The 27,479-nt window shown below is 39.1% G+C and overlaps 1 protein-coding gene across 2 annotated transcripts in view; it reads right to left on the bottom strand.

Moving 5' to 3' along the window:
• Positions 1-27,479, bottom strand: part of lsamp (limbic system associated membrane protein) — a 450,071-nt gene that overhangs the window by 71,882 nt on the left and 350,710 nt on the right. For both annotated transcript variants that reach the window (XM_078246655.1, XM_078246654.1), the window contains 2 exons: positions 7,867-8,011; positions 7,323-7,410 (listed from right to left, as the gene is read on the bottom strand). In XM_078246655.1, coding sequence (XP_078102781.1) covers positions 7,323-7,410; positions 7,867-8,011 — 233 coding nt within the window. The remainder of the gene's footprint in view (positions 1-7,322; positions 7,411-7,866; positions 8,012-27,479) is intronic.

The following is a 27,479-nucleotide window of genomic DNA, read 5'->3' as shown; positions in this document are numbered from 1 at the left end:
CAATATCTAGATTGATGACGTAATGTGGAACCAAATTTCAAAAGCACGGGTTCTGCCCGGAAACTTTTAGCTGTGATGGCTGCTGGAGGATTACAATTTGTAGCCACTTTAGTCCACAACCAAAATTGCACTGTACATTTCTTTTTCAATTCTGCCTATGTTTTTCATAACAAAGGAAGACGGAAATTGTCCTCGGGAACAAGAAAAATAAATTGCATGCAGTTTGGTTCACCAGGAATGATTTGTATCAGAGGATCTTTGTGTTCCAGTTGTCATGATTGTGATTTTCTGTTTTGTTCTTGTTGTTCTTGTCTCACTTGTCTTGTCTAGTTTACTTCCTGTCTTTAGTTTTCCCTCCCTTGTGATTGCCCTAATGTGTTTGTGTCACCGAAGTTCCTTCTCCACACATCGGCAACGCAGTGCTGCAACTAAATATACAACATGTTTCACCTGTTTGCCCAGCCTAGTGTCACCTGTCCCTTGTTAGTCCTCGTTACCTGGTTTATTTAGTCTCTGTGTTGTCTTTGTCTGGTGTTGGATCATTTTATTCTGTTGCTGTGTTCTGGAGTCTACCCTTCGTCTCTGAGTTCCAGTTTTGAGATCCTGTTCTGGAATTATTTTTTGCCTGTTATTTTCTGGGTTTTTTGGTATGTACTTCATTTTTGTTTAATAAATCATCTAAACTGCATTTGGGTCCAAGCCTTTCCTGACAAACCGTGACACCAGTATATTATTCACCAATCATAGACATGACAGTTCTGAATTTAGTCATGTGTCCTGATGCATTTGTATTATACCCACTGATTGGTATGATATTAACTATAATAATAGGTTACACGAACACTGAACTTACATGATTTGTGCTGATTGATTACCCTTTCATAGTGTGTTGTTTCCTGCTCTCCACTCATCACTCTCTTTCTCCTGTCTCGTTTGTTTCACTGCCTACTGTCCATTGTAATAAGGTTTGTTGTTTAACCCTGTTATGTGTTGAGCAATTGCTAGGCCATGCGTGTGAATAAGAATTTGTTTTTCAAGTAACTGGCCTGATAGAACAATGTTAAAAAAAATACACACACGTAAAATGATGTTAACAATTATTGCAGATGCCTGGATAGCCCCAAGTTACATAGTCCTATGCAAATGGGTTCAAGAAAGTTTTTGCTGATTCAGTATGACAGTAGTTATAAAGGAATAAGCTATTTAACTTTTTAATAAGTCAAATATTCTTCTTTTATAAAATAATATACTCCTGCCATCTGTACTTTAGGAGTGGAACATCATTAATGACAGCCAAGCAGTTTATATGGGCTACAGACAGGATTTAACACCGTGGATATCAGCATACAGACTCTTCCCCCTCACTGGGATTGATGTCAGAGGATATTTCTTCCAATTTGATCAAATGGTGGAATGTTTAAACGTTAAAACATCCCATCAAGTTATAATTTAAATGGGGTGATATTTGGTTTGAGTTCAAAGTGTGTAAAGTGCATATTATTCTAGAACAATCTCTCCATAGGCTATGGGAAAAGTGAAGAGAGAAGAGCATTTTTTCCTGATATCTAAATTTGACCATAAATCAAACAATGGTTTGAAACTACTATAACTGCCATTAATGCAGCATAGAAAAAAAGCCATAATCACGGATATAGATGTATACGTACACACACACACACACACACACACACACACACACTCTTACTTTTCATCATACTTAAACATCTCTAGACATCTAATAGAATTGGAAAACCTCAAAGTCAAGCCTTCAAATCATCACAACACTGGGCTTGCCCATCGGCTAAACTTCAATGTCTGTGTTTCATAAAAATCAAATTGGATTAGGGTGGAAAGCCTGCCTTTATATTGGGATTCTTGTCATGTGCAGTGACCCTTGTGCTTGGTACCACTTGTCTGAGCCCTGCGAGTTCGCCACTTTTTCATCCACCGCAAATTTACTTTGTCTGATCATTTGTTTTCCAATTACGTCCCTGTCCCTGCTAGCAGAAAATTGTCAGCTTTGGTTATGTGAACCCACTCTTGGGTCTGTAACCGGGGGTAATGTTTGACGCTTGGAACATTTTCATACCCATTAAAAGATGAAGGCAGGGTGAATTATTATCCTGCAATGTTGATTGGATTTTGCAGGGTTGAATTAGGTGGCTACATGTGATAGTATAGTGTAGCCACACACAAAGAAAAAAATCTTATATTCCCTTAGTGAAAGACTTGAACCTACATCCAGAGTAAAAAAGTTATTGGATGAAACTAGAACAAGCAGAAGTTAAATAAGTTGTGGATTTTTATGAAGTAGAAATGTACTTCTTACTATTGTTATTTAATCAGTATTCTGCATTCAGTAGTTTCCTCACATCTGTCTCAATCAAATCAATCAATCAGTGATCAATGTTTGACCACCGTTTAAAAGCAAATACAAATTCACAGTGATTACGCACAGTAATACATTCACAGTAATTACCAGAAACCAACACCTTCAGCACTGCACCGCAATTTAGATGAAAGATGCTGAACTGAACCTCAAGGATAAGATTACACCCACGGAGCGGGGAAATACATCAGATGACTATAACAATGGCAGCAAAATTGAATGGGACTTTGAGAGGCAGAGCATAGGACAAATTGGCAGGGAAAGAAAACAACAGAAACCATGGTTGGCTTTAGCTGTCGCATTAGCATTGATAAATGAGGCTGCCGACATTAACTCTGGACGTCGATGCAGGACATTCTAATGATCAAGTGCTGAATAATCAGACACAATGGATTCTGGGAAGGAGAGGCAATTTTTTTTGCCATGGAGCCAAGAATAGGAGCATCAATTCACATATTGGCCTTTAAAATGCTAGTAATGGATGATATATTCAGTTCATAGCTTTATGGGAAGTTCTCTAGTAGGCTACTGTGTGTGGGGAAATGCATTTGCTCCACTGACAGACATTAGTATTTATCTGGGGTCAGGTTTCACATTAGACAGTCAGTAGTTTAAAAATGGAAAGGGCAATTAAAACAAAAACAACCTCCTGATTGATGAAACAATAAACTATGGTGAAATGTATGGAGCGCAACACTAAATTTGTCACTGTACGTATATACTGTAGCACTCCATGTCTCGCTTGAGTATTTATTTTTTCCCGGGATAACAGATGAGTTGAAGCATCCACAGCTGAAAGCAAAGCATATAAAGATATACACTCCTTACACATGCAAACAAGCAAACTATAAGAGACCCCATTTTTGAACATTCAGGCATAGGCCTGGCAAACTCATTTCCTTTTAAGGCTTCGGGTGATTCTGAGTCCCTCACTAAACTGATCCAGGTTGTGTGAGTCACTTGAGTCAGTATTGCTAAATCTCCAAGGAAACTCAGTGCTACTCGCCACCTCATGCAGCTGCTCACAGGAGAGCCATTTAGTCATGGAAAAGAAAGCATTTTGAGCCAGACTGTTTATTTATTGGTCTTAACTTAGTGTAGCCTACGCAATATATATGTTTTCAATGTAGACATAGAAACAGGAACAGAGAAATGCCCGCATATTTTTTTTTTAATCGATCAACCTAATTTTCATCTATACACCAAACCTATAAGCATGTTATTTCAGAAGTGAAATAATGGCTTTTGTTGTGGATTTGCTTTTCACCCTGACTCAAGGAGAAACTAAACTTGCTCGTCTGCTACAGATCCACTCATGACAACGTAGCCGGCTGATTCGCGCGACTCATGAGTCCCATGGTCTACTGAGCTTGCAATTTTTTTGGACTGTCTGCTCGACCTAATTGCATTTTAATATACTACATTTATACACCAAACCTACAGTAGGCCTAGGCTACGTGCAGAACATTGTATGGTATTTCAGAAGTGAAAGAATGTTTGTTGTGCTTTTCACCCTGACTCGAGGAGAGACTTCACTAGCGCTACAGATCCACTCATGACAACGTAGCTGGCTGATTCGTGCGATTCATGAGTCCCATGGTCTGAGAGCTTGCAATGTTTCCAGCTCTGAGTCTGTGGGTCGGAAGTTCCTATAACCTGTTATCTCGGGCTGTCTCTGCTCACTCAGTCGCTTGAGTTGACTTGAGTTGACGAAATTGTAAGTTATAAAGCTTTTGGCAGCTAAGATGGCTAGGACTAGTAGTAGATAATGTTGCAAGAGGTTTGTGTGTGGCGCTGTTATCATTTTAGATTGAATTGTAGTAGGACTCAACTGAACCGAGTTAATGATAGTAGAGACTCATGTCTCATGAGTTAATTTAAAGACAAGGCTGAAAGATCCGAGTGAGTCACGACTCAAACAGGTTTACTCAGGCATTGCACATTGTTTCTTTCAGGCAGCCTGTTTCTGACAGGTTAAGAAATATTTCTGTCATGTAACTGTGACTTTGGAAAACAAGACTACATAGACGTGGCAATGGCATTTTGATGGATAATGAACTCTTTTTTTTGGCCTTGATGCACAGCTCAATGTTTTTATTGCTCTTATTCTTTCAATGTCCCAACTCCCGAGATCTTACTAGCAATTCAGAAACGTTTCAGGTTTAAAGGATAACTAAAAGAACCAGGTATTCTGACAGTTTCAAAATAAATAAACAGTCAAAAGACTGCAGTTGCTGTAATATGGAGAATAATATGTTTATGGGTTTTATTGAGGTTGCTTCTGCCAAGATTATTTGTTGTCAATTTTTCTCTTCCTTAAGAGTGTACAGTTAATAGGCAGGACAGAGTAGGGACAGTGAAATGACATGCAACAGATTAAAGGATATTCTAAGCCACAAAGTTACAGTAATACATGTCATACACAAAAAGGTTATAGTGCACCCAAAAATATGCTTGGGCTTTGCTTAGTTGACTGGAAGACTGGAAACAGCCTGGCCTGGTCCAAAGGTAACAAAATCTGCCTACCAGCAAATCTAAAGATCTCTAATTAACATGTTATACCTTGTTTGTTTAAACGGTATAAAAACCAAAGTGTAAAAATGTCCCGTTGTGGGTGTGCTAAATAAGTTAAGCTAACAAGCGGCTGCTTTCAGATAGATATTTTCCGTACAGGCATGAAAGTGGTATCAATCTTCTGATCTGACTCTCGGCAAGAATATGAATAAGCATATTCTAAATGTCAAAATGATTGTACATGGTAGCACTCAAGTAAGGTAAGGCATATGTAGCACTTAGTTATGCGTTACATGAGATATAAAAAGGCACAATAAAAAAGAGGATACAAAAGACGCACAAGGCAATATGAAAAGACACACACAAACAGGGTTTAAAAAGGATACATTAAAAGAACAATAAAAAAAAAATACTTATTTAAAGAGTAGAAAACCAAACTTTTTTAACCCTTTCAGATCCTCCGACCATTCCAATAGGGGAATAAATATGGAAATATTGTTTAAATCTATTCTGACTGTTCTGATTTGACTATCTCAGGATATAATCAGCTTATACTGCATCCTATCTATAATGTACACAGAATATTCAATTCAGGACTGACCCCTGGACTGACCCCTTGTTTTATTATTATCAATAATTCTGTTAGAATAATACAAAATATATACAGTATGCAATGTGTATTAAAGCATCACATTATTCATTCATATGAGTTAACCATTCATGAAAAATAAGTTTTTGAAAAAAGATCTTTTAAGACTATTTCTACTATTGATGGTTTCTTGCACTCAGATTCTCCGTCCATTGGAATTGACAGAAAAAAGAACGCATAATTAAGTATTTTATTTAGTTTAAATCATTCTTATTTGGCACCAAAACAATTATTTCTGTGTTATCTTTGCCTTTATTTTAAAACTTAAAGTGCCCATATTATGAAAAAAACACTTTTTCTGGGATTTGGGGTGTTCTTTTGCGTCTCTGGTGCTTCCACACGCATACAGACTTTGAAAAAAATCCATCCATGCTGTTCTGAGTGAGATACGGTTTCTGAATGTGTCCTGCCTTCAGTCTCTGGGTGAGCTGTTCAGCACGGCTTGTGACGTCACAGGCCGAAACGAGCTGGCTAACCACAACCGTTAGCTCGTAGCATTAGCGTTAGCATGCTAACGCTAGCATGCTACCTCATTCTCAATAGCAAAGCACTGCTACAACACACACAAGTTCCCCATAATCTACAAAAGAACTACTTCCATGTGCGCCCTCATTTAGAAGTCACCCAGCTAATCCTGCCTTGTAACTGACCGAAGATGTAGAAACTGCCTTTTTACTGTCTATGGAGCTAGCTAGCTGACATGATCTACATCTGAGCTACTGCACTTGTGCGAGTGCAATCAAAGATAGTACAGAAGAAGAAGAAAAGAGGTCTCACTCTGTAGCTAAAACAGAGACCAGGTGAAAAGAGGATCTGCAGCAGTGAGAGAGAGCGGTGCAGTACAACAAAAATATGGTGTTTTTTGAAAATGAAACCATGCAAACCTATTCTGGTACAACCTTAAAATACAATTATGAACCTGAAAATGAGCATAATATGGGCACTTTAAGGGAATTTTCGCAGATCCAATCACTGATTTGTTTAGCACACCATAGCTGCATGGTAATACCTCTATGTATGTATGATACTTTACTTTGTGGTAAGGTAACTACTCTGTGCTTCTTTAAAAAATAGTTGTGGCATTCTGGGATGACAGCAGTTTTTACTTTACAGGGAACAAGATGCAGAAGGACGAAAAAAGGCTCAAAACTGAGCATGACTGTGCTGTGTACCCTCTCAGGTACAACAATTTGATAATGGTATAGCATAGCTTTCTCCTCCATTTTAGGAGCTACAACCTTAAAACCCAAAAGATAACTTTTGAAAGGCATTCTGGCAAAAAAAAAAACTTTTTGCAAAAGAAATAAAAAAGATCCACCCTCCAGGCCTTGGATGAAATCCCGCAGCACCTTCTCTCTCTTGCTCTCAACTTTACTGTCTCCATTCATAAGAAATACTTTCCTATTTTTTGAAAGAGAAAGCTGCTGCTGAAGGCTTTTTAAGTGCACTTAAGATTCATTTGCGCTGGAACAAGAAATTCAGTTGCTGGAGGCGGGTGTTTGTGACATATAGCTTTTTCCCCACCTGACAATACACATTCATTAATTTTCGACATATTTTAACATTCAATAATAGAGCCGTGGTGACGCTGATGTAAGTTGGTTGTGTGCTGTTGGACAATGATGCCTCTAACTCTCGGGACATTTGATTCTGTCATTCTGTTTAGCATAAAATGTGTGTTATTGCCCAATTTCCAAGTTTATATTTTTCCAGCTGGCATGGATAGGTAATTTCTTATATGACGTTGGTGTTTTTGTCAGTGCCACTTACCTTGTACAATGAGGTAGACCTGTGAGGTCTTGGGCTGCTGCTTAGTCTGTATGGAGCAGGTGTACGAACCCTCGTCATACACATCCACCTACGCACAATGAAATAGAATATTGTTATTTCATTAGTTTGAATGTATATTATCACAATGTTACGTGCAGAGCAGTATGTCTTCCTTCGTGTTACTTTGTTTACTTTTTACAGATAAAGTGCTTTATCATTTAAATTTTGGTTATTATACTTCTCCAAGAAATGATCCAAATACATATTTGTAATTTTTAAATACACTGTAAAACATGTCCAGTCTTCTGCATAATAAATGGATAAATTAATTGGATAAATATCTAAACAACACAGCTCTGGCTCTCAAAAAGTCAAAGTTTATTAAGCTCATGCTTCATGTTTTCTGAATAGGATCCTTAAAACAAAAACAAAAAATCTGTTCACTACCATCTCTAAATCCAACTGTCATCCAATCCCAGCTCATGCTTAATCACATTTTAATAAACAGTCCAGTCTAGTTTCGTAGTTTCTAGGTCAGTATTACCTTTTGTATGCGCAGGCTGTACTCCAGCTGTCCTTTAGTGACCAGGTCTACTCTGGGGTCCAGGGACCACTTGTCCTGGCCGGCAAAGATGATGTTGGATCGATTGAGCCAGGCCACCTTGGACACTTTGTCATCCACATAACACCTGCAGGCACAACAAGAATGAGTGTGGTGAGGTGAAGAGAAGGAAATAGAAATAGAAGGCTGGTTTTCACATAAGGGGATGCAGTATGAGAAGAAAAAGGTAATTTACTGTCTTTCATTTCATAATATGTAATCTTATCAGGAGAAAAGAAATGTGGAGTTTTATAGATAGGAAACAAATAAATAACAGTGTAGGTGGGCTGTATGAAACTCAGAGGCGTTTTTAGTAAGGGTTTAAAGGTAGAATAATTTCTTCAAAACAATGGGCCAAGCTGGGTATATTGAAACACCGGTCAGCAGTGTTGTGTTTGATACTGCTGACCAGCAAGGGTAAATAAAGCTAAAGTTGAGTGGTATTTCCCATCCTTAATCCATCCCTCACACACTCTCATCCTTCCACTCATCGTCTCTCTTTACCCTTGTCTCTCCTCCTCTTTTGAATCTGCCCCTCTTCCTCTCTCTGATAAATATATCTCCTTTAACAGTGCGCCTATTCCTGTGGATGAGAAAGGACACTGGTATCCTCTTGTTTACTCCTTGTTGCACGCTGACAGAACATTACGCCAAGTAAGCTCAAGCTAAGACATCTCGCACAGGAGGGATGGGAGCCAAGCGTCTGCCTAATGAATAAATGTAAATGTGAGAAGACGTCGGAATCAATGAGAATGGATATCAGCCGTAATGCATGCCGACGGTGGATGCGCCTCACATGCAAATTTGGGCGACTCCCCAAGCCTTGGTTGTGCACACTGCTTTGGAATGTGTTGAGCTACAAGAGACTAGATTAGCGAGGTAGTGGAGTAAAGCTGTCTTTGGCAGGTGACCCCGGGTGATGCTCAAAAGTGGTGGTGCAGTCACCCCAGCCTGTTACCCAGTGGGAGCTGGATGTCAGATTTGTTGAAGGCTTGTACTCGCAGCTTGAATCCCTGTTGATGTTCCTTCCCTTTGTGTGGAGCCCAGATAACTCACTGTATTTATTGACTCGCTTTGACATCTACCCTCTACTTTTCTCACTCTGAAGTGAACAGGTTTATCCTGTTTTGTTTCAAATATCTTCAGTGCTGTTATTGATAGACTTTATAGTCAAAAGCATCCAAAACTAATTAAGACACTTTTTTTTATAGCTAATATGAAACAAAATAAACAAAACTGAAAAACTATAAAAGCATAGATTCTGTCCAAGGGCAACATCTGAAGCATTGCACTGAAATGTAGCCTAACTCACATAATTTAAATCAGTAATATATAGATAGTTCTCAGCTTTATCCTCTGCAAAAAGTCCATGAAGGATGGCCCCCTGGTTCCTGATTCATGCATGTTTTTCATAACTGGAGACCTTTACTTTATATTGTAGTCAAAACCTTTGCACTTTCGAAGATACAAAAACTCATAATTTAGAATTCAATGGAAACGCATACACATATGCACAAAACATCAAAACATTTCACTGAAAAGAATTGTGAAATGCTGTGCTGTAGCTCCATTATAATGCTGATTCAGCCAAATGCAGAACATACAGTACAGTCTGTGACACTGTCGTGCAGTGTGGGAGAAGAGAGGTCGACAGCACATCAGCTACTGAAACAGGACATGCCTGTCTTTGTTCAACCCCTGTTCATTTATGCAATTATATAAAATCAACGGTATAGAATTGCTGATATACTTTCTTGTGTAAAGATGTTCCCTTTAAACTGGTATTTGCACATTTGCTTTATTGTAAAAGCAATCTAATACATGCAATGTAATAATATTGCCGGATTATTTGTGATTATCAATGTATGATACCTTTTTTTAAAAATTAGATTTATAAAAAAGAAGTTGCTTTCTACTTGGTTGTAATGCTCTGACAGTGTGACAATTCAAAGTGACAATGCCCTAAATGAGTGAAACACAGTTGAACTGATTTTAAGTGTTTGCAGTGAAGCAATACACTGCCCTGGCTAACTGAATGTCTGCATCTTGTTTGTTTTCACTGAGCTTGCTTCCTCTCTTCTCTTATTACCACTTGTCTTCTACCATGAAGTAAATGGCAAAAGATGAAAAAACAAAAGCAGGAAAGTGATAGACAGAGGAGACGTGAACAGAATCCTGACACCAGTGTCCTTCAGTTTCCTTTAGTCTCTTTTAAAAACGTGTAATCTTGTATACACTGTGTAAACCAACTGTACTGCACAGACATTTCATAGAATTTAGGATTGAAATACAGACATGCAACACATATGTTTAACAAACAAATCTTTGTAATGTATGTAATTTAATAGTTCAAAGAGTTTAGCCTATAATCTACAGATTGGTCATTATAAGCGTGTGATTCTGGTCACCCTGTCCGTTCCTTTTACTGATCTCCGAGACATATTCCTTCATTAATAACTTTTGGTGACAAAGAGGTACCTCTCAATGTCTAGACCAAGTATTTTGATGTGAAGACAAAATGCCAAAATGTAATTATAAGATCATTTTGAAAAACTACACTAATTCACCAGAATACTCGCTGACACTTTTTATTAATATTTACAGAGTGAACAGAGGCTATTGTCCAACAAAAGACTGGTGTGGCAAGCTGTTCCTTCCTACTACTGTATTTGGAGGGCAAATGCAGCCTAAGTGATGCTTTGTGATTTCTAGAACCACATTCCAGAGAATGTTACTCAGCAAATTGTAATGAGATTCATCATGCAATTAATATGTTAATTTTACAGACTTTAAACTCCTCAAGTTGATTTGAGATAAAAATCGAATTTGTGTGGAAAATTGATAATTAAAAGGAGCAGCCATTGTAATAGAATTCAGTGCAGGGAAATAGAAAATAAACCAAACTTTCAAAAAATATGGCAATAAAGTTGAAGAAGATTATATGTACAAATGACATTTTCCACAGCTGGTCATTAACAGATTGCATACTTTAATTTAAGCACATCAAAAACACTGTAGTAATGTCTCTCATACTGTCTTGTTATTGCCAACTTGTCATTTTTTTGCCTGGCTCCGTTCTAAACAAGACTAAAGGCCAAGTCCAAATTGTTGGTATGTATAGTTTTAATCTGTCATCCGATAAAAATGAATACGCACAGAAACCTTGCACGCTGAGTTTGATGTGTTTTATATAGCACTATTCTCAAACGGGGCTAATGAATGAATGACATTAGCAAAAAGCTATTGTTACTAGAGCACAATGTTTTAGTTTGTTAATAAAAAAAAAAAAACTCCTACAGTTTACTTTAAAGTTAATATCAAAACAGCTTTCTATGATTTCGAACTGTCCTGTGGCAACTGTCAAAGTCTCTGGGCATCAGTTTCCAGGTCATGAAGGAAGGAGGACATATAGTGAAATAAAAGAGGAAGCATTCATAGTGTAGCCTGATGCATTCACTTAAAACATCTGTGCAAGTGAGATATGCTGTTTTAGTTGTGAATTGCACGTATACTGTGAGTGTGCATCATGCAAACTCTTGGCTAAATACAGGTGACTGGGACTATTAATCATCCAAATGTTCCTAATTGTATTACCTCCTTTCAGTTAGCAGTCACCATATGCTGCTCCATATGGGTCAAAGAAATAGATAAATAAATACACAACACATGGTGCTGTACATGCCATCACACTCAGACTTCAATCAGAGACACATTCCGTGTCTCTCTTTCCATCTCATTTCTTCGCACCTCTGCCTCACCACTCCTCCACTTCTCTTCCTCTTGATATCCTCGTTTTCTCACCCCGTCAGGCTCTCTTCCTGATTATCCTTGCTTCTCTCTGTAAGTTACATCTCCCTTCTCATCTCTTCATCAACACTCTCGGGTAGAAGTGGACATCATGAAATAGAAATCAAAGGAACTATTCATTGATCTGCATTACAGATCAGGTTCCTCTGCTACCTCTTGCCCTATGCTTTGTCTGTCTTCCATTGAACTGCTCAAGCCTCCAGAGGGTCCTGACAACTCTTGTTGCAGAGAGTAGAGCATGCTCAGTACTAGCTATTTCCTGTTCTCACTAATGAGCAACTGCCTGGGAAGCAGAGAACTTCCTATCATTTGTCAGAGCAGTTGTCTGCCTGTAGCTGTCACTTCCTTCTAGCAGAGTAGTTGTCAAGGTGTGTCTAGGCAGGGCTGAGGTTCTCATGCTGTGCTGGGGCTCTGCTGGACCAGAATGAGAAATAAGAGTTTGGTTGTCCCCGGCTGGCCTGATCTGAGGCATGTCAAACAAGTTGCTTGCAGGGAACTCGATTTGATTGGAATAGTGAAACATGGTTGGATGATTTGTAATGAAAATCCATCCCATTAACTGGCTGCAGCCCTCACAATGATGCAGTATCTCAACTGTGTTACTTAGCCATTGCGACTTTATTAATTTGAATACTTGTCGGTTTTTAATCACAAAAGCATCTCCATGTTCGCAATACTCTGCAGATTCCTCTCCCAGCCCATAATCCTCTGCAGAATACATAGTCTCCGCTAACATAAAAAAGCTTGTAAATGCTAGCAAATATTTGCTGATGCTTGTAAACAAAAAACATTGTTAAATGCACCTTTTTTTTTACTGGGTTTTACTAAGTGCCGTTGTTGTTTATCAGTCCCTTCAGAGACCGGGGGCTTGGTTTACACGAGGTCTGCTTGTGATGGATGGCTCGGTTGCTGTCCTGTGCTGTGTTACCATGAGCTTTGTTGATGGATGCTATGCTGTGCTATATTATACTCCTGTTTTTGCCCCGCTGTGCAGTGCCAATATGGACTGGCGAATAGGCTATGGCTGACAGGGGACTGTGTGGGCTGACAGATGCCTGGGCCAGAGCTGCTGAGCTGGGCTTGTGTTGACAGGAGGGCTGGCCTAGATGGATCCCTGCTCCAGGGCTAGCCGTGGGGGAGGACCAAAGAGCAAGCTGAAGCCAGGGAGTGAAACTGTAATGAGAGGAACGATGTGCCAAGACTGACAGATAGCTCCACCACCCGCTATCCCCATCAATACCCAGTTCTCCTCATCTCACCTCGTTTTTTTTCTCCTTTTTTGCCTCTCGGACACCTCTCACCCCTTAACAAAACACCTTTTCCCCTCCATTTCCTCCTTGTAGGGCTTCTGTCTTGTTCTGCCCTCCACTCACTTCAACCTTATACCTCCATCTCTTTCCCCACTCTTTCTCCCTCTTCACCTTATCTTTACTGGGCAAAATGTGTCACTAAGGCCCTGTTCACACTTGTATGCGTTTCGGTGATCTGAACATAGGACAGCCGAGCCACATCACCGTTTAGACCTGTGTCTATCATGCGTCTCCAGCTGAGCACTTGTATTCAGATTTTGTTACTGCCTACATTCCTTCCGCTAGAAGGTCAAAGGGCCCTGTGCACAGTTAATTATGTCCACACTCGCCAGTCACATTAGCAGTTATGTTGGTACAAATGGAGATATCGCTGGCAGCAGAATCAAACACATCTCCTTCAACAGGGCAAACGCAACACTTTGTCCAACTCATATTCTAAAATGGGAAAGTTAAAGTGCGTTGGCAAGCTGTCACCAAAAAACCACCATGTCCCCCATAGGTGACTTTTTTTTCTCTTACGTCCTAGTTGGGGAGGCATTAGGACGCATTAGCATTTACACCACAAAATATATGTGGTCAGATCACAATACTTCTTGGTGGTCATTTAAACTTGTATGTAGTGCTGTCCACTTCTGATCCAATTGCCCAAGACACATTTTTTAAGCAAGTGTAAACAGGGTCTTAGGTGTATCTGTGTGCATGCATGTGTTACTGCATATTTCTGTGTGTGTTGCAGCAAATACCCTACTGGCCATACAGAGAGAATCTGAAATATTTTCTCTGAATGAGTCAAAAAAATTATTTTAGCCATCAACAAATATTAAAGGCGAGACTTCCACACTGGCTGTTTGATCAAAATATGCCTCACTTCAACCTGGTGGGCAAGAGTCACTGAGGCTAGCCAGTAAGTTCTTTGTCTTTGTTGTCTATATAAGACAGGGGGCACAACAGACAGTGGGAGGAAGACGGAGATATTGCCAGTCAGTCAGACAGCCAGAGGAAGAAAAGACGCGCTGCAGAAAAAAAACAACACCAAGAAAGAGAGAGAAGAAACGTAAGCTATAAAAGCAAAGCTAAAGCTGCATACCAAATCAAAGTCAGGTCATTCCTTTATAGCCCTCAAAGCAGAATCTTGCTCTAGATATTCATTGCGCAGCAGGTTAAATGTATTTCCGGAAGGGTCTAGGTTTATCCCCTAGGACTGGGCTTAGCAGAACAAAGCACTTATTGAAATGTCTGGTGCAACGCTGTCTTGCCATATAATTCACCATCCACCTTTTTGTATTTGACAAAAAAGGAAACTAAAGCTAAATTTCTCCCCCTGCCAATTAATACTTTTACATGAATGAAGTTACTTCCACGTAAGTAAGCTGTTACATTATGTGTAATCACAGAAACATGTTACCACAAACATGAGACTTTAATGGTGAATCTAATATATGTGGTAATGCCACCTTATTGTGTTAACAGGTAAAATCTGTGTTAGGGCTTTGTAAATTGGTGTTGACACCAGTGGCAAACAGTTCATATTAATTATTGTGATTTTAAAAGGCAGGTGCAAAGTGTTTGAAGCTTGCTTGTGAAATTTCCTCTGCAGGTTTAATGAAGCATTTAAAGAACGGAATGGTGAGGGTGATAGGTCGGGGGTGAGAAACGGTCTCCTTTCATTAATAGTGATTTTAAACAAAGCTGCTATCAACAGGAGGAGCCCATCCTGTGGTCCCTGCATACACCAGAGTGGAGCGTAGCTTTAATAGGAAAAAAACCTCTTACAGTCTCTTACACTGGTCCAGTGTCTCTTTGTCTGTCTCTGTCCACATACAAAGAGGAAGAACATAGACAACAACAATGTCTTCAAGACATGCCATCAATCACTACACTCACTTCAGTCCGTGAAAGTCATCACTCCCTCCGTTAAGCTAAACCCTGGAGACAATCCCTGTAGGGAAATCCAAAAATGACGTAATAGCATCAGAATATACTTGCAGTAACCTTTGTTGCTCACTTGATTTATCCTCTCTGCTTCAAAGCCCCCAGACAACCACAGATCCTCATATAATTCTCTCATCATAAATCCCTCCATCTTGGTTGGCATGCATCAGTGCTTAGAGCAAGCCATTAATCAGGGCAGGAATGATTGTTTTGAGACTTGGCCAGCAGGCCAAGCGAGGGGGAAATTATTTATCAAAAAATGGTTACAAACAACTCAGTAATTTGCAGGACTGCTTGATTCAAATTTGCTTAGCAGAGGTGAGATTTCACCTCTAAGGCCCTGTTTACACGATGACGCTTGCGGGTGAAAACGAAAAAATATTTTATCGGCTGTGCCTTTCATTGATACGGCGACAGCGTTTTTGGGGCTTAAAAACGCAAAAAAGTGAAACCACCCTCCAGAGTGGAAATCTTAAAAACGCTCCACCGTCGCGTTACTGTCTCAAGGGGAAAAACGCAAAAGTCTGAAGACAGCGGTGTGGAGAGAGACGAGAAAAAGGCATCCATGTAGTCTGTTGTTACGGAGTAGGCTACAGAAAGTATAGGCTCCTGTTATCTAAAAGATTTGCAATGTAATGGCTCAATATTTAAATGATTTCGACAATGTGGATAAGGTTGTGCTGTGCTGTAGCTTATCATGGTCGACTGTGCCGGTCATCATCAGACAAACATGCAACTCCACCTCCTCGTCTTTCCAGACAAGCTTTTGTTGTTCGCTTCGACATGTTTTGGTTTCGCGCTACTAAGGAGAGAAGTAAAAGGAAGGTTCTACGTAGGCGCGCGACCTTGGTGGTGTTGTGTGGCAGTGCCACCTAGCCGTCTGGTGTGCATACTACATCGAATTTCACACACTTTTGCGTCACCATATGCACGCAGATTTGCCCCCCAAAACTCTTGTCTAAACGCGGAATAAGAAGTGAGAACGCAACGCCACTTTTGTGTTTTCTCTTCAGATCATTTCCGTCTAAACATAGCCTAAGGCTTTGCGAGTGCAAGTGCAGTTAACTTTCTGTGCGTGTCATGTTTTTAAAAAGTTTCTAAAGCCGCTCCAATTAGATGTTGTGCTTGGGACTACTGTGAAGTCCAAGACTATAAATCTCCACATCAACTGTCGCAGGGCAAGTAGAAGACGGTGAAGGCAAAAAGTGCACCAGTGGAAACAGACATCTAAATGCTGATCAGAGTTCATACTGTACATGTCAGCAGCGCAGGAGCTCTGACACTTCTCCTCTCAGTCTAGTTTCACTTTGACCCATCCAGCCTCATTTGAAATTCAATGTGACAACTCTTCCATAGTTTCCCTCCTCTGTGTTGTGTTTTAAAGCAGGGTTGGAGTGTGAAGAGTGGTTGGATGAAACAAGATTGTGACAGATGGCGCCTCATTGAGACGTAGGGAGGAGGATCTATTGCAAGGGCAGGATGCTGCTATTAAATCTCAGGAGATGTACTGTGCTTCCTTTCTATCTTCCCTTTTTTCACGCTCTCTGTCATTCTCCTTTCCGTCTCTTCCCTCTCTTTTTGCCCTTGCCTCTCTGTCTTCCTCATTCATTCTTGCTCCATTCATCCTTCTAATTCTTAACCTCTCCTCTCCCTGTCCCATTCTTTGCTTGTTCTCCTTTTTTTTCCCTCTCCATCTCATTACTACCCCATACTGCTGTGGTCAGACTGTACAGTACAACCGTCAGTTGGTGTGTAGAGGATGGACAACATGGCCGCAACACAAAAACAAAAAAAACTACTGTAGTAGGCTATTACATGTTTGTTGAAAGTGCACCTGATAAGTGTTATTTCAACAGCTTGTATTGCATTGCATCAGGATATCCCTGCATCTGTGCTGTTGAAAAGTGTGTAAGTATAGGGGAAAGACATATCATTGCTAATGTAAGCCACATGCCTCTTACAGCTGCAAATTATAATTATTACTCCACGATTACCGGCTGCAGATTGTCGACCTCTCCCACCCATCTCTTTCTTCACGCTGCATTCCCTCTCAACGTACAACCTGCTCTTATTATTACAGGATGTCACATAAGGCCTTGTCTCCAAGTATGACACAGTGGAACTACTACCTCATCCGCTCTGCACATTTACCTCTTATTCGATCCATCACTGTGTTCTGCTTTGGTGCATTACGGGCAGAAAGAGGTGAATCAGTTGATGCAGTGCCACTGAAGGAGAGCAGAGGCAAAAAAAAAAGAAAAGTGCTACAATACCCCAGAACTGGCTGCCTCTATTTAAGCTGTGAAATGAAATGCAGCATCATAAATTCTGTCTGAGGGAAATAGGCTTATTTGAATTTGTTGGCCCAGCACACTATTTACTGTATGTGTTTTGGGAAAGCTACTGATAACTACCAAAACCTGCACTACATCTTAACAACATAGATTCCACTCGCATTTAGTAAAGATTTAGAAAAGCCCAGAAAATCAGGCACATATAAGCCAAGAGCTTTGCTACCTTTTTCATACTCACAGTCTTTTTTTTATCTCAAATGTAACACTTTGAACTGAAGATGTGTCTTAAATAATTGTGGTGTGAATCAAAGCTTGGGGCGCAGATTGTTTTATCATCATTTCCTGTTTGAGAATTGGCTTTTATACCGTCTTGCTACACTAATTAGCATTTCTCCCTTGTGGGCCAATTTAAAAAGTACAGCCTTATTAAGTAGGGTTATGAGGGATGCTGTTTGACAAAGTACAGCATTTAGTCTTGCGGGTGGACTTTAAAGGTTAGTCATGCGTACCGGGGACGGCATACTAAACGTATAACTGACAGGTGTCATGTCAATTGAGAGAGCCAGAAAGGTCTTCTATGGTTCGTTGCCAGGGATGAAATAGCAAAGGAGAGACGCTGAAAGGTTAACAGCTGTTTCTGATATCTATGTGGAATCTCATAGGCACTTAAAAAGGCTGCCTATATCATTTAAAGGCATATATTTTAAGTCAAATGCACTTCACTCGTGCCATACAGGGGACTTGAAATAAGTGGACTCACTAAACTCGTCACACACATGCCAGAGATTAACATTGACAGTCTGTTGAATCATTAATTATTCTTCTTTTGACTTTTCGCACTAAATTGTGTTTAGTGACACCACAATTATAAGAAACTGAGTTTTTACAGGTTACTATTGGGTAACCTTTATGGTTTATTTCATTTTAAAACCCGTAAAACACAACTTCAAATCTTAAGTATTTCTCAATAAAGAAGAAGTTTTCTTTAGATATTATTTATTAAGACTTTAACACTCAAAAATGAATCTACTTTATCAGTACTGTACTGTACTGTACTACAGAGGGTGAGGTTTGATCAGATTTGCCTTTGACAATGACCAAACAATCCACCAATTTGTTATTAGATTCTAAATCAAATTTGGCTAAATCTTGATTGTTGCAGGGTGACCTTTTCCAAAATTTGCCCCGCCCGCTTCAAACCAGCGAGAACAGCACAGAGACAAAAAGAAACGTGAATAAATATGTGAAATAACTAAAACTGTTATAACAGAAAATACCATGGTCATTTAACACCTCATAATAAGAATCTGATAATATGGTTTATGAGCTTATATAATGGTATTATTTTTAGTTGATGCGTGTATCGTAGAATCGTATTGTAGAATAAAAATATACATGTACAATACCTTAACACACTTCTGAACACCTGCATGTGTTGCACGCTGCTGGTTTGCATTTAAATGGTGTCAAGTTAACGCACTGTTCGAGCCGCAGATAGCAACCGTGGAGCTGCATTCTGAAGAGAGATTTGTCAATACACAAAAGCTTTTATGACTCTCCAGTATTCATATTTCAAGCACAGCCACAGATTTGATTTGTTTATTTGGTTGTATCTTTAGGACAAAATTGCCTGCATGGATGGACCAAACTCCTGGTGTTCCAGGATGGTGTAGCTATAGCCACAATAGAACATGTCTACATTCCAACATTTATTATTGTTTACTATTTTCTTTTCTTTTCATGAGGTATAACCATAATTATTCCTTAACAGAGCCAATTCAGATGGTGCTGAATGAACTCACAAATCTTGCTGCTGTTGCAAAGGTCTTTCATAGCACTTAGCACCAATGATAACTTCAAGTGGCCCCCTGAGCCCGTATAAGGCTAACTAATGTTAACAACTACTGCATGCCGCATGAGACTTAAGTGTAAAAGGTTCTAACTAAAATTACTCACTTTATGCTGAGTTGGCATCTGTCTACAGATCAAAGGACAAGGAAACCATGAGCCTAATGGACTTTGACATGTAGATGTTGATCTCAGTATCCACAGTGCCTGAACACAATCTTTCATAACAGGGAGACTGTTAGAGTACATTTCAGGCTTTTAGACTGTGTTATCATCCGGATCACAGTGCATGATGATAATGAAGTGCAAATATATTGATTCATTCATTCACTTATTCATGCGGCAAGGCACAGCCCTAGAAGTGCTATTAGGTTCTGCCGTAAAACTCATTTCTGCAAAATATTTTATGACCATAATTTGGACTCAGTAGGGGGCTCATGAATGAATGCAAATCAACTATTATCTTATCTTTGACCAACATTGCGGTTTGATTGCATAGCAGAGGCCTTCGAGATAAAAAAACAAACATGAGAAGCTTGTCACTCTATTGTAAACTCACTAATGCAACAGATCCAACAGAGACAGAACTTGTAAAATAAATTCCTAAGCATGATCAAAACAATTCACTCATGTATTGGAATGTCCATAGGTCATTGCATGACTTGTACTTAATAATTAGCGATTTGGCTCCAATATGTAATCGGGGTCATTTACAAGCATGTGGAATAACAGTATGTGGATACATTGCGTTTCAACAGTCATAATTAATGAATAATAGTATACCCTTGAGTGCCCATAATTAAAGCCTTTTGTCAACACTTGGCAGTAACACTTTCTAAGAAAAGGAGGGCAGGAAGACAGAAAGAAGGAGAGAAAAGGAGAGAAACAAAAGCAAAGACAGCAACAATTTATAACTTGCTCAACAACTGTGGTCGAGAAGAAAAGGCCTCATGCTCTCAAGCTCTGTCATGTGTGGCAGCACGAGCGCCACGGCTCAGAAGGCCTCATGTGCACACTGAGAGATAGGCACGAGTAAAACGAAGATTCTGGGTAATGATCCAGCAATGCATTATTATCATAACAGCCTGGCAACCTTCTCTCAGATGGTATAAACAGACAATCTAGCAGATTCCCTTTTAATTGCTTTCTCTTCTGTGCAGAGCAATGAGAAAGGAGGATAGTGGCAGGGATGAAAATGTGGGAGGGAAAGAGGGAGGGGGGAGAGTTTGTCTGGTTCCTCAGAGCAACTGTTCCAGCAGATAATGCCAAGCAACCCTGACAGGGACAAGGGATGAGAGGGAGCAGGAGGAAACAGGAGGCAGAAGAATGTGTTTTTCCGGGCTCAAAATCATCCCTACTTTTTCCCTTCTTTTACCCATATCTATAAAGAGAGACATAGCGATAGAGAGAAAGCTTGAAGCTAATAATCATGCTAAAATACTCAACTGACAGAAGGAAATAAACAAGCAGATGAATGTAATTTAACCACAGTGGTGGTTTAATAACAAAAGACACTGCCACTGTTGTTAAACTCCGAATCTGTGCGGGGGGAAATTAGCCTCTGGCACAAACAAGGATTAGAAAGGTTTTTAGAACACTGAAATAAAATGCCACACACTGTTTGTCTTTTCATATAGTACAACTTAATGCAACAGCTCTGCATCGAGAAATAACCAATAAACACAATAATTAGTTGCTTCTGATAAACAGTTATTGCCCAGGGCATGGTTTACCAAACCTGTAAACAAGGTTAAATAGGCTCTTGAAAAGGCTGTACCAATTGTTTCATGTATCTTAGTTACTGACAATTGCATTATTGCTGACCATTTCACAAAATTGGATTTCTTATTTTCCAAGCAGCATTTAGCTCCATTCACTTTTGCCGGCCCTGGCAAAAACAAACACTTAAATATATAAAAAGTTAAACTAAATCATTCTGAAAAACTGAAACTAAACTAAAACTAGCAAACACACTAACACACTGTGATAACTAACTAAAAAACTGAAATTGAAAATAAAAATGTAAAGAGAATGTAATGAGATTTCAAAACTATATAATAACCTTGCTCAGGAGTTGGTAAAGACAAAAGGTGATGATATGCCAGTGTTACTGAATGTTCACAACTTGTTTCCGCTGCCCGCCAAAAAACAATTATTGCAGGTTGAAATGCAAGAAACAAAAGAAATTCAAATGATCCTAGATGTTTGCTTATGTTTCTTATGCTTCAAAACACACATATGAATGCAATGGTTGTCTGCTACCATGTCTTGGGTGCTGGAATTTCTCTTCAACCACCAGAGTTTCTTCATAGTAACAGTCCCTTTTTCAGAGAAGTTCCCATTAAAAAAACTGCATTGCTTTCTGATGATCACATGACATACAGTACACGAGGAGTGAAAATACACAACCCATATCTGAAACACCTACAGCCTCTCTAGACTACCATCACTATCAGGGTCAAACTGCAGACACACAGTTTGTCAGCCTATATAATGTAAGAGCTTATCATGGGGACCGAGGAGATAATTAACTTATCTTTTCAGGTCTGGTCTGATAGCATCACTACATACTCCCAACAGAATGTACCACCAAGCCACCGGACCACCATTACTGTTTGAAGCAATCTCCAACTGATTTTGATTCCCCTCCAAGTCACTTTCTTTGCTGCTCTCGCTCACATCAACTGGAAAACCCATTTTGCGGGGACTCAGCCCCGCCAATTTCTATCTGTCACAGGTAGTGGGGACTTGACTGTGCGACATGTAGCATATCACTTTAAAGTGACAGTAAAACGGGAAATCACTTTGTGCCAGCCACATGCCCTTGTCGCCTTCCATAAGAACTTTGTTCAGTCAGAGGGAAAAGTCCTTAAAGCTAAACGGTTTGTGGTGGAAAGATAGCGAATCAGTGCCAAGTCCTGTCTCCTTGCACCCACTCAGGACACACATTGCAAGAAACAAGTGAGTCTCAGAACTGTATACTTTAAATTGACGAACACACTTGAGACATGAACCGACATATGCACAGGCACGCATGCATTAACTCATGTGTTCAACTTCAAATGCAAAAAAAATAAATAAATAAATGTTACAACAACACACAAACGCCCACGCATACACACACACCTGACTCTAGCTGCATGGCCACTCTCAAATTGACACACACATACACATACAACAATGAGTATAAACTACCCACACTATGAAGCAAACACGCAGCACACACACACGCACACACACACACACACACACACACACACACACACACACACACACACACACACACACACACACACACACACACACACACACACACACACACACACACACACCTAAGCATCTAACAAGTTGAGCTCTCTGGGCAGACTGAGGAGTTTTTGATTACTTGTTTACTCATCTAAGACAACAGGAGATGAACTTTAGGAACGTTTCTTTAGCTACACAACCACTGGCATGATGATCGAATTTAATCCCGAGAAAAGAGACAAACAAGACGAAGGCAGTCTTTTCAGCCTCTGGCATTGGCTGTCTCTGTCATAGCAGACTCGAAGGTGATTGAAGCTTGAACTGTTACTGCAGGAAAGTAGAAACTAAAATGTGACCCCTTGAAGTTATTTGCATAACCACAATTATGTTGTTATTGTTATTGTTGACAGTTTCACCTTTTAAAAAATCAAACACTACAAACCATTCAAAACATGTTTCTTTTCTGTTTTCCTCAGTTGCTATGACTACAAAGGTAATACAGACAAAGACTAATTAAAATGCATATTATTTTTAACATTTATCTAGCTAAAATGTTGTGCCATCAATTTTGAATAGACACAAGTTATGACTGCATATGCACGCTTTTTTTTACATGAATGGTGATAAAAGTAATCATATGCTTACACTATATATATATATATATATATATATATATATATATAGTGTAATATACACTACGTAAAAAAGAGCTGAATTTACCTTGTGCTGTTGAATGATTGTAAAGAAGGACAGTTCATTTTGGTGTGTAAGCTGTTTATGCATTGATGATTCTTTTAAATGACTGCGTCAAGTTTATCATGTTGGTATCAGCCATTGACAGAAATGTGTGTGTGTGTGTGTGTATGTGTGTGTGTGTGTGTGTGTGAGAGGGACAAAAAGACGGAGAAAAATGGTTCAGGGGAAGAAGATAGATTGCAGAGGCAGTGTAATGGGTTTGTGTGAGTGTTTATATTATACAGTATATTTGTATGTAAAAAGTGGCTTGCAAATGTAAAAACTGGCTCTTATGTATGTGTTTATTAGTATGTATGTGTGCAAACTGTGATAACCTTGCAGTGCGAGATGCTTATCTGTATTGAAGTGAGGGGACTGGGCAATTTAAACTTAAAATGTCTGTGATGTATTTGATCGTGGGTAAAGCTCTTTCTCTATCACAGGCAGACAGTGTGTCACTGTGTGTGTGTGTGTGTGTGTGTGTGTGTGTGTGTGTGTGTGTGTGTGAGAGAGAGAGCATTCAAGTCGTTAATCACTTGGACAGTGCTCTGCTTCAACTTTATTTCAAACTGTCAGAGAGGAGCAAGGACTCACACCAGAAAGAATATACTGTTATTTTTTATTTTTTTTTACCACAAACACTTAGAGCTGTCAGTTTACAGATTTGCATGCAGTTATTCTGAGAGGACTGAAGATAGGCGAGAGGGGAGCTATCTAAACACAATCAACTTTTTGAGGTTGTAGCTATTGTTTCAAAGAAAATCTCCTTGGTGATGAAGTAGCTCTGTCTGAGATATAAATAGAACTTCACTTCATGAAACACTTTTGATTTATGATGCTTTTCCTTGAGCCAGTTTGCTGGTATTTTGATAAAAGCAGCACAGTTCATACCATGCTTCAGGGTTGGATTAAGACTCCTTGGGAGTGTAAACTCATATTTGTTGCTTGTGTAGCTGGAACAATATGTTGTTTTGTTTATTTTGGTGAGCTTCCTCAAAATTGAACTGTGTAACAATTACATACAAAATTGTAAAATATTTCATTTGGGTACTGCTGATTTTAAGATAAAAATCAGATCTTGTTTATTTGTAGTAGCTGGTAATGTGTGTTTTGATATGCAGTCCTTGTTTAAGCTAACAAACTTAAAAGTCAAATGTGTTTCTAACTTTTGTTATTGTTGTTGGTCGAAGAAAATGGCCCTTATTAACATTTAATTTGACAGCGATGTTGCCTCATTAGCACATGCTCTGACCTGCGGCAGTATGGGAGAGAGCCTGTCACAGCGTGTGTATTTGTGTGTACTCACTGTGCCCCTTGCTTTTCTGTTATAGGTGCATTATGGTGTTAAAAACCTTGTTTTCTCAATTAGCTTCTTACTGTGAGTGATAAAGTCCTGCATAAAAACTGGTTTTGGTTATTTCGCCTCACATATGTCTATGTTTTTGTCTGTCTGTCTGTCAGGACTATAAAAGAGGATTGTGGAAACTTGTGGAACATTTATCTAAGTTCTGAGTTTAAACTAAGAAATCTGACTTCATTCTCAAAATCCTGAAACCTCAGCATTAAACAGAATTATGCCATATCATCATACTATGTCTTCTGTGACAAAAAATATGCTTCACGTGGTCATCCGTTCAACACCACTACTGACACCCCACATGCTTAGTGCTTGAAGACTGCTTTTATGTGCTTCTGTTCAGAGAGGTGACTTCACATCCATCCAACACTGAGGAACCAACTACAGACAATAAAATGTGAAAAAGATAAGCTGGTGACATCTAGACCACAAAAAAACACTTGCTGTGTTTACTGAGAGGTCAATATGAGTTATCAGGGTTTTGACACTGGCTGGAACAATGTTGCCTTGTTAGAGAGTTTTGTTGCTCAAAGACGCAGCGCCTGAGATACAAGATGAGCCAAACGTCAATCCTTTTTTCTGGCATGGCTTGTAGTTTTGGACACAAGAAAACAGGTTGCACAGTGGCAGATAAACTCAAGCACTCTATGAAAAGAATTTCAAAGAGAATTTTCTGAAGTTGGTGCTGACAGCAAGCTAATGGCTAAATTAGATCGCTCAAGTCAGAAATGCATCCAACGCCGTAGGAAACAGTTGACTAGAGCCAACAAAGAGGGCACATTCTCTGGTCTGGTCTGGCAGCTTATTAAGCTGCCCTGACAAACAGATAACAAAAGCACAGCTAATGTAAACCATGTTTTCTGGTAGCACTTTTAATTATATAAGCTTATCATGTTAATACAATTATAAAAGAGCTTTATTGATAGATATGTCTAATTAAATCCCCCGTCTTTTCCACATTAATCAAACAAATACTGTAGCTAAAGGCAGTAAGACAGAGCACATTAACAAATAAGTCATCAAAGTATCAGCTTCTCAAAAGAGCTGGACTCTATGCTCACATTTGGAAATGCCTATGGCTGTTGGCCTCCTCTATCTGTCCACTCTGGCAGTAAAGAGAATACTAGAAGCCAAGTCTGTTTTTTTCCTCCAGGAAGTATTTCTTCTCTCCTCCAGTACATGAAGCACCTCAACAGTTAAAAGAGAGCTACAGTCAGCCTCTGCTACTGTATGTTCCTCTCTCCACTGTTACAAGAAACTAAATTTAGCCTTAGAAAGGTTTTTGTTTTTACTGTAATGTAAACTTACTAGCAGTTGTGCAGTTAGTTTATAGAACTTAGTGTGGATATTGAGTTTCAGTGGAAAATACACAACTTTTAATTAACTATGTACAGTAGTACATGAAACTCACGTGTATACAGTTGTTGAATGCACTGTTTAAAATATATCAATGTTGAAAAAACATTTTGACAGTATTGTAATTGGAACTGAATTACATTGGTCGGAAACATTTGTGTTATTTTGGTAAATGATGGCATGAAAACATCAAGAGAGAAAGCCACATTTCACTAACACTGCTGCACTTGTAAACTCTACAGTTGGTGTCTGACTGTGGTTTTGTATTCTGCTCTTACTTTTAGCTTGCTTTAAATTATGCTTTTTAGGACGCAACAACAAAACAACATTGACACCAACACAAAAGAAAACATTTGGTTTGGCGTTTAAAATCAAAAGAGGCATCAGCTTGTTGTGATGCCATCACCGAGAGAGTGGGCTACTTAAGATGTTATCCTCATTGCTCATGCTCTGCTGCTTCTACCTATGCATCTCACACCAAGTGAACATTACAGCTGCAATTAATCTTTTGCTCACTCTCACTTTTGACAGCCTTTGCTGGGTCTGGGCAACAAACTAAAATCTATTTCCCCCTTCAATTCTTCAGTGTACCTGACTTGTCTAATAGAAATGCATTATTCATTCAATTTCTGTCTGACCTTTATGTTAATAGATCAATTGTTCAGAAATGACTTCTTTCAGGCATGCCTTTTTGTTATAGAAGCAAGCTTTGATTTTAACTGAGAAAGTGGGAATGGTGGACGTGAATATGAACTTCTCTCTATAAACAACTACCGTCGCATTGTCCTTGAGGCAATTACACTCAAAGCTCAGTGTCCTGCAACCTCGTCCTGGTTCTTTTCTTTAATCACAACTAGATAGGTTGATTTTGCGATATCAACATACAGAAAGAAAAAAAACTTGCCTTGAAGATAGTGATCATTATTCCAATTCACAGATATTTATGAATTAATCACTACCTACTGATATATTAATAGTATCTCTGAGTCTGTTCTCTAGTAACTCATAATTTTCTACTATATAGTCCTCGATTCTGAGTTATTCAGGAAGTACTTATAAACAATTTATCAATTATCAGGTTGTTCCTGATTTGTTCCTCCCTTGTTTCTTAGTTACTTCTAACATTATGTGTACCTTATTGTAAAGTGTTATTGTATTTGGCCCACTGATTTGGCCCACTCATCAACACAGTAACAGTAACAGCACAACTTATTGAGGCAGTTAAGCTATTTTAAAACCATCATCGCTCGGTTCCAGCAATTTGTGTAAAAATAACTTTATGTTGATTCATAACTCAGTCAGATCTGCACACACAGACATAAATACACCTGATTATCTATCACAAACAAACATCCATTAATCTGCTTAATAATCACAGTCTGAGTCATCACTAGAGATTATGTGTTTGCTGGATAAATCACCTCTTACTATCATGGAAAATATGTATTTATCTGCTTCAGTTAATTACTAATTGCACACTAGCCGTTTTGCAGTGACGATAACTGCCATTGGTAATTAGTGGTTTTCTAACTCTTAAATCAGACACACATCATGTTCTTGACCTTACTGGGATTAAAGACAAAACAGGCATTTATTTACTTTGGCAGCTCAAGTTGCAGAAGCTACCCAGAATTAAAACCAAGCTGATGATCGGAAATGCTAATAATCAAC

Source organism: Sander vitreus, chromosome 3 (assembly GCF_031162955.1).
Source record: "Sander vitreus isolate 19-12246 chromosome 3, sanVit1, whole genome shotgun sequence".
Taxonomy (NCBI): Eukaryota; Metazoa; Chordata; class Actinopteri; order Perciformes; family Percidae; genus Sander; species Sander vitreus.
The sequence above is the reverse complement of the archived record's forward strand: the minus strand, read 5'-3'. Positions and strand labels throughout refer to the sequence as shown.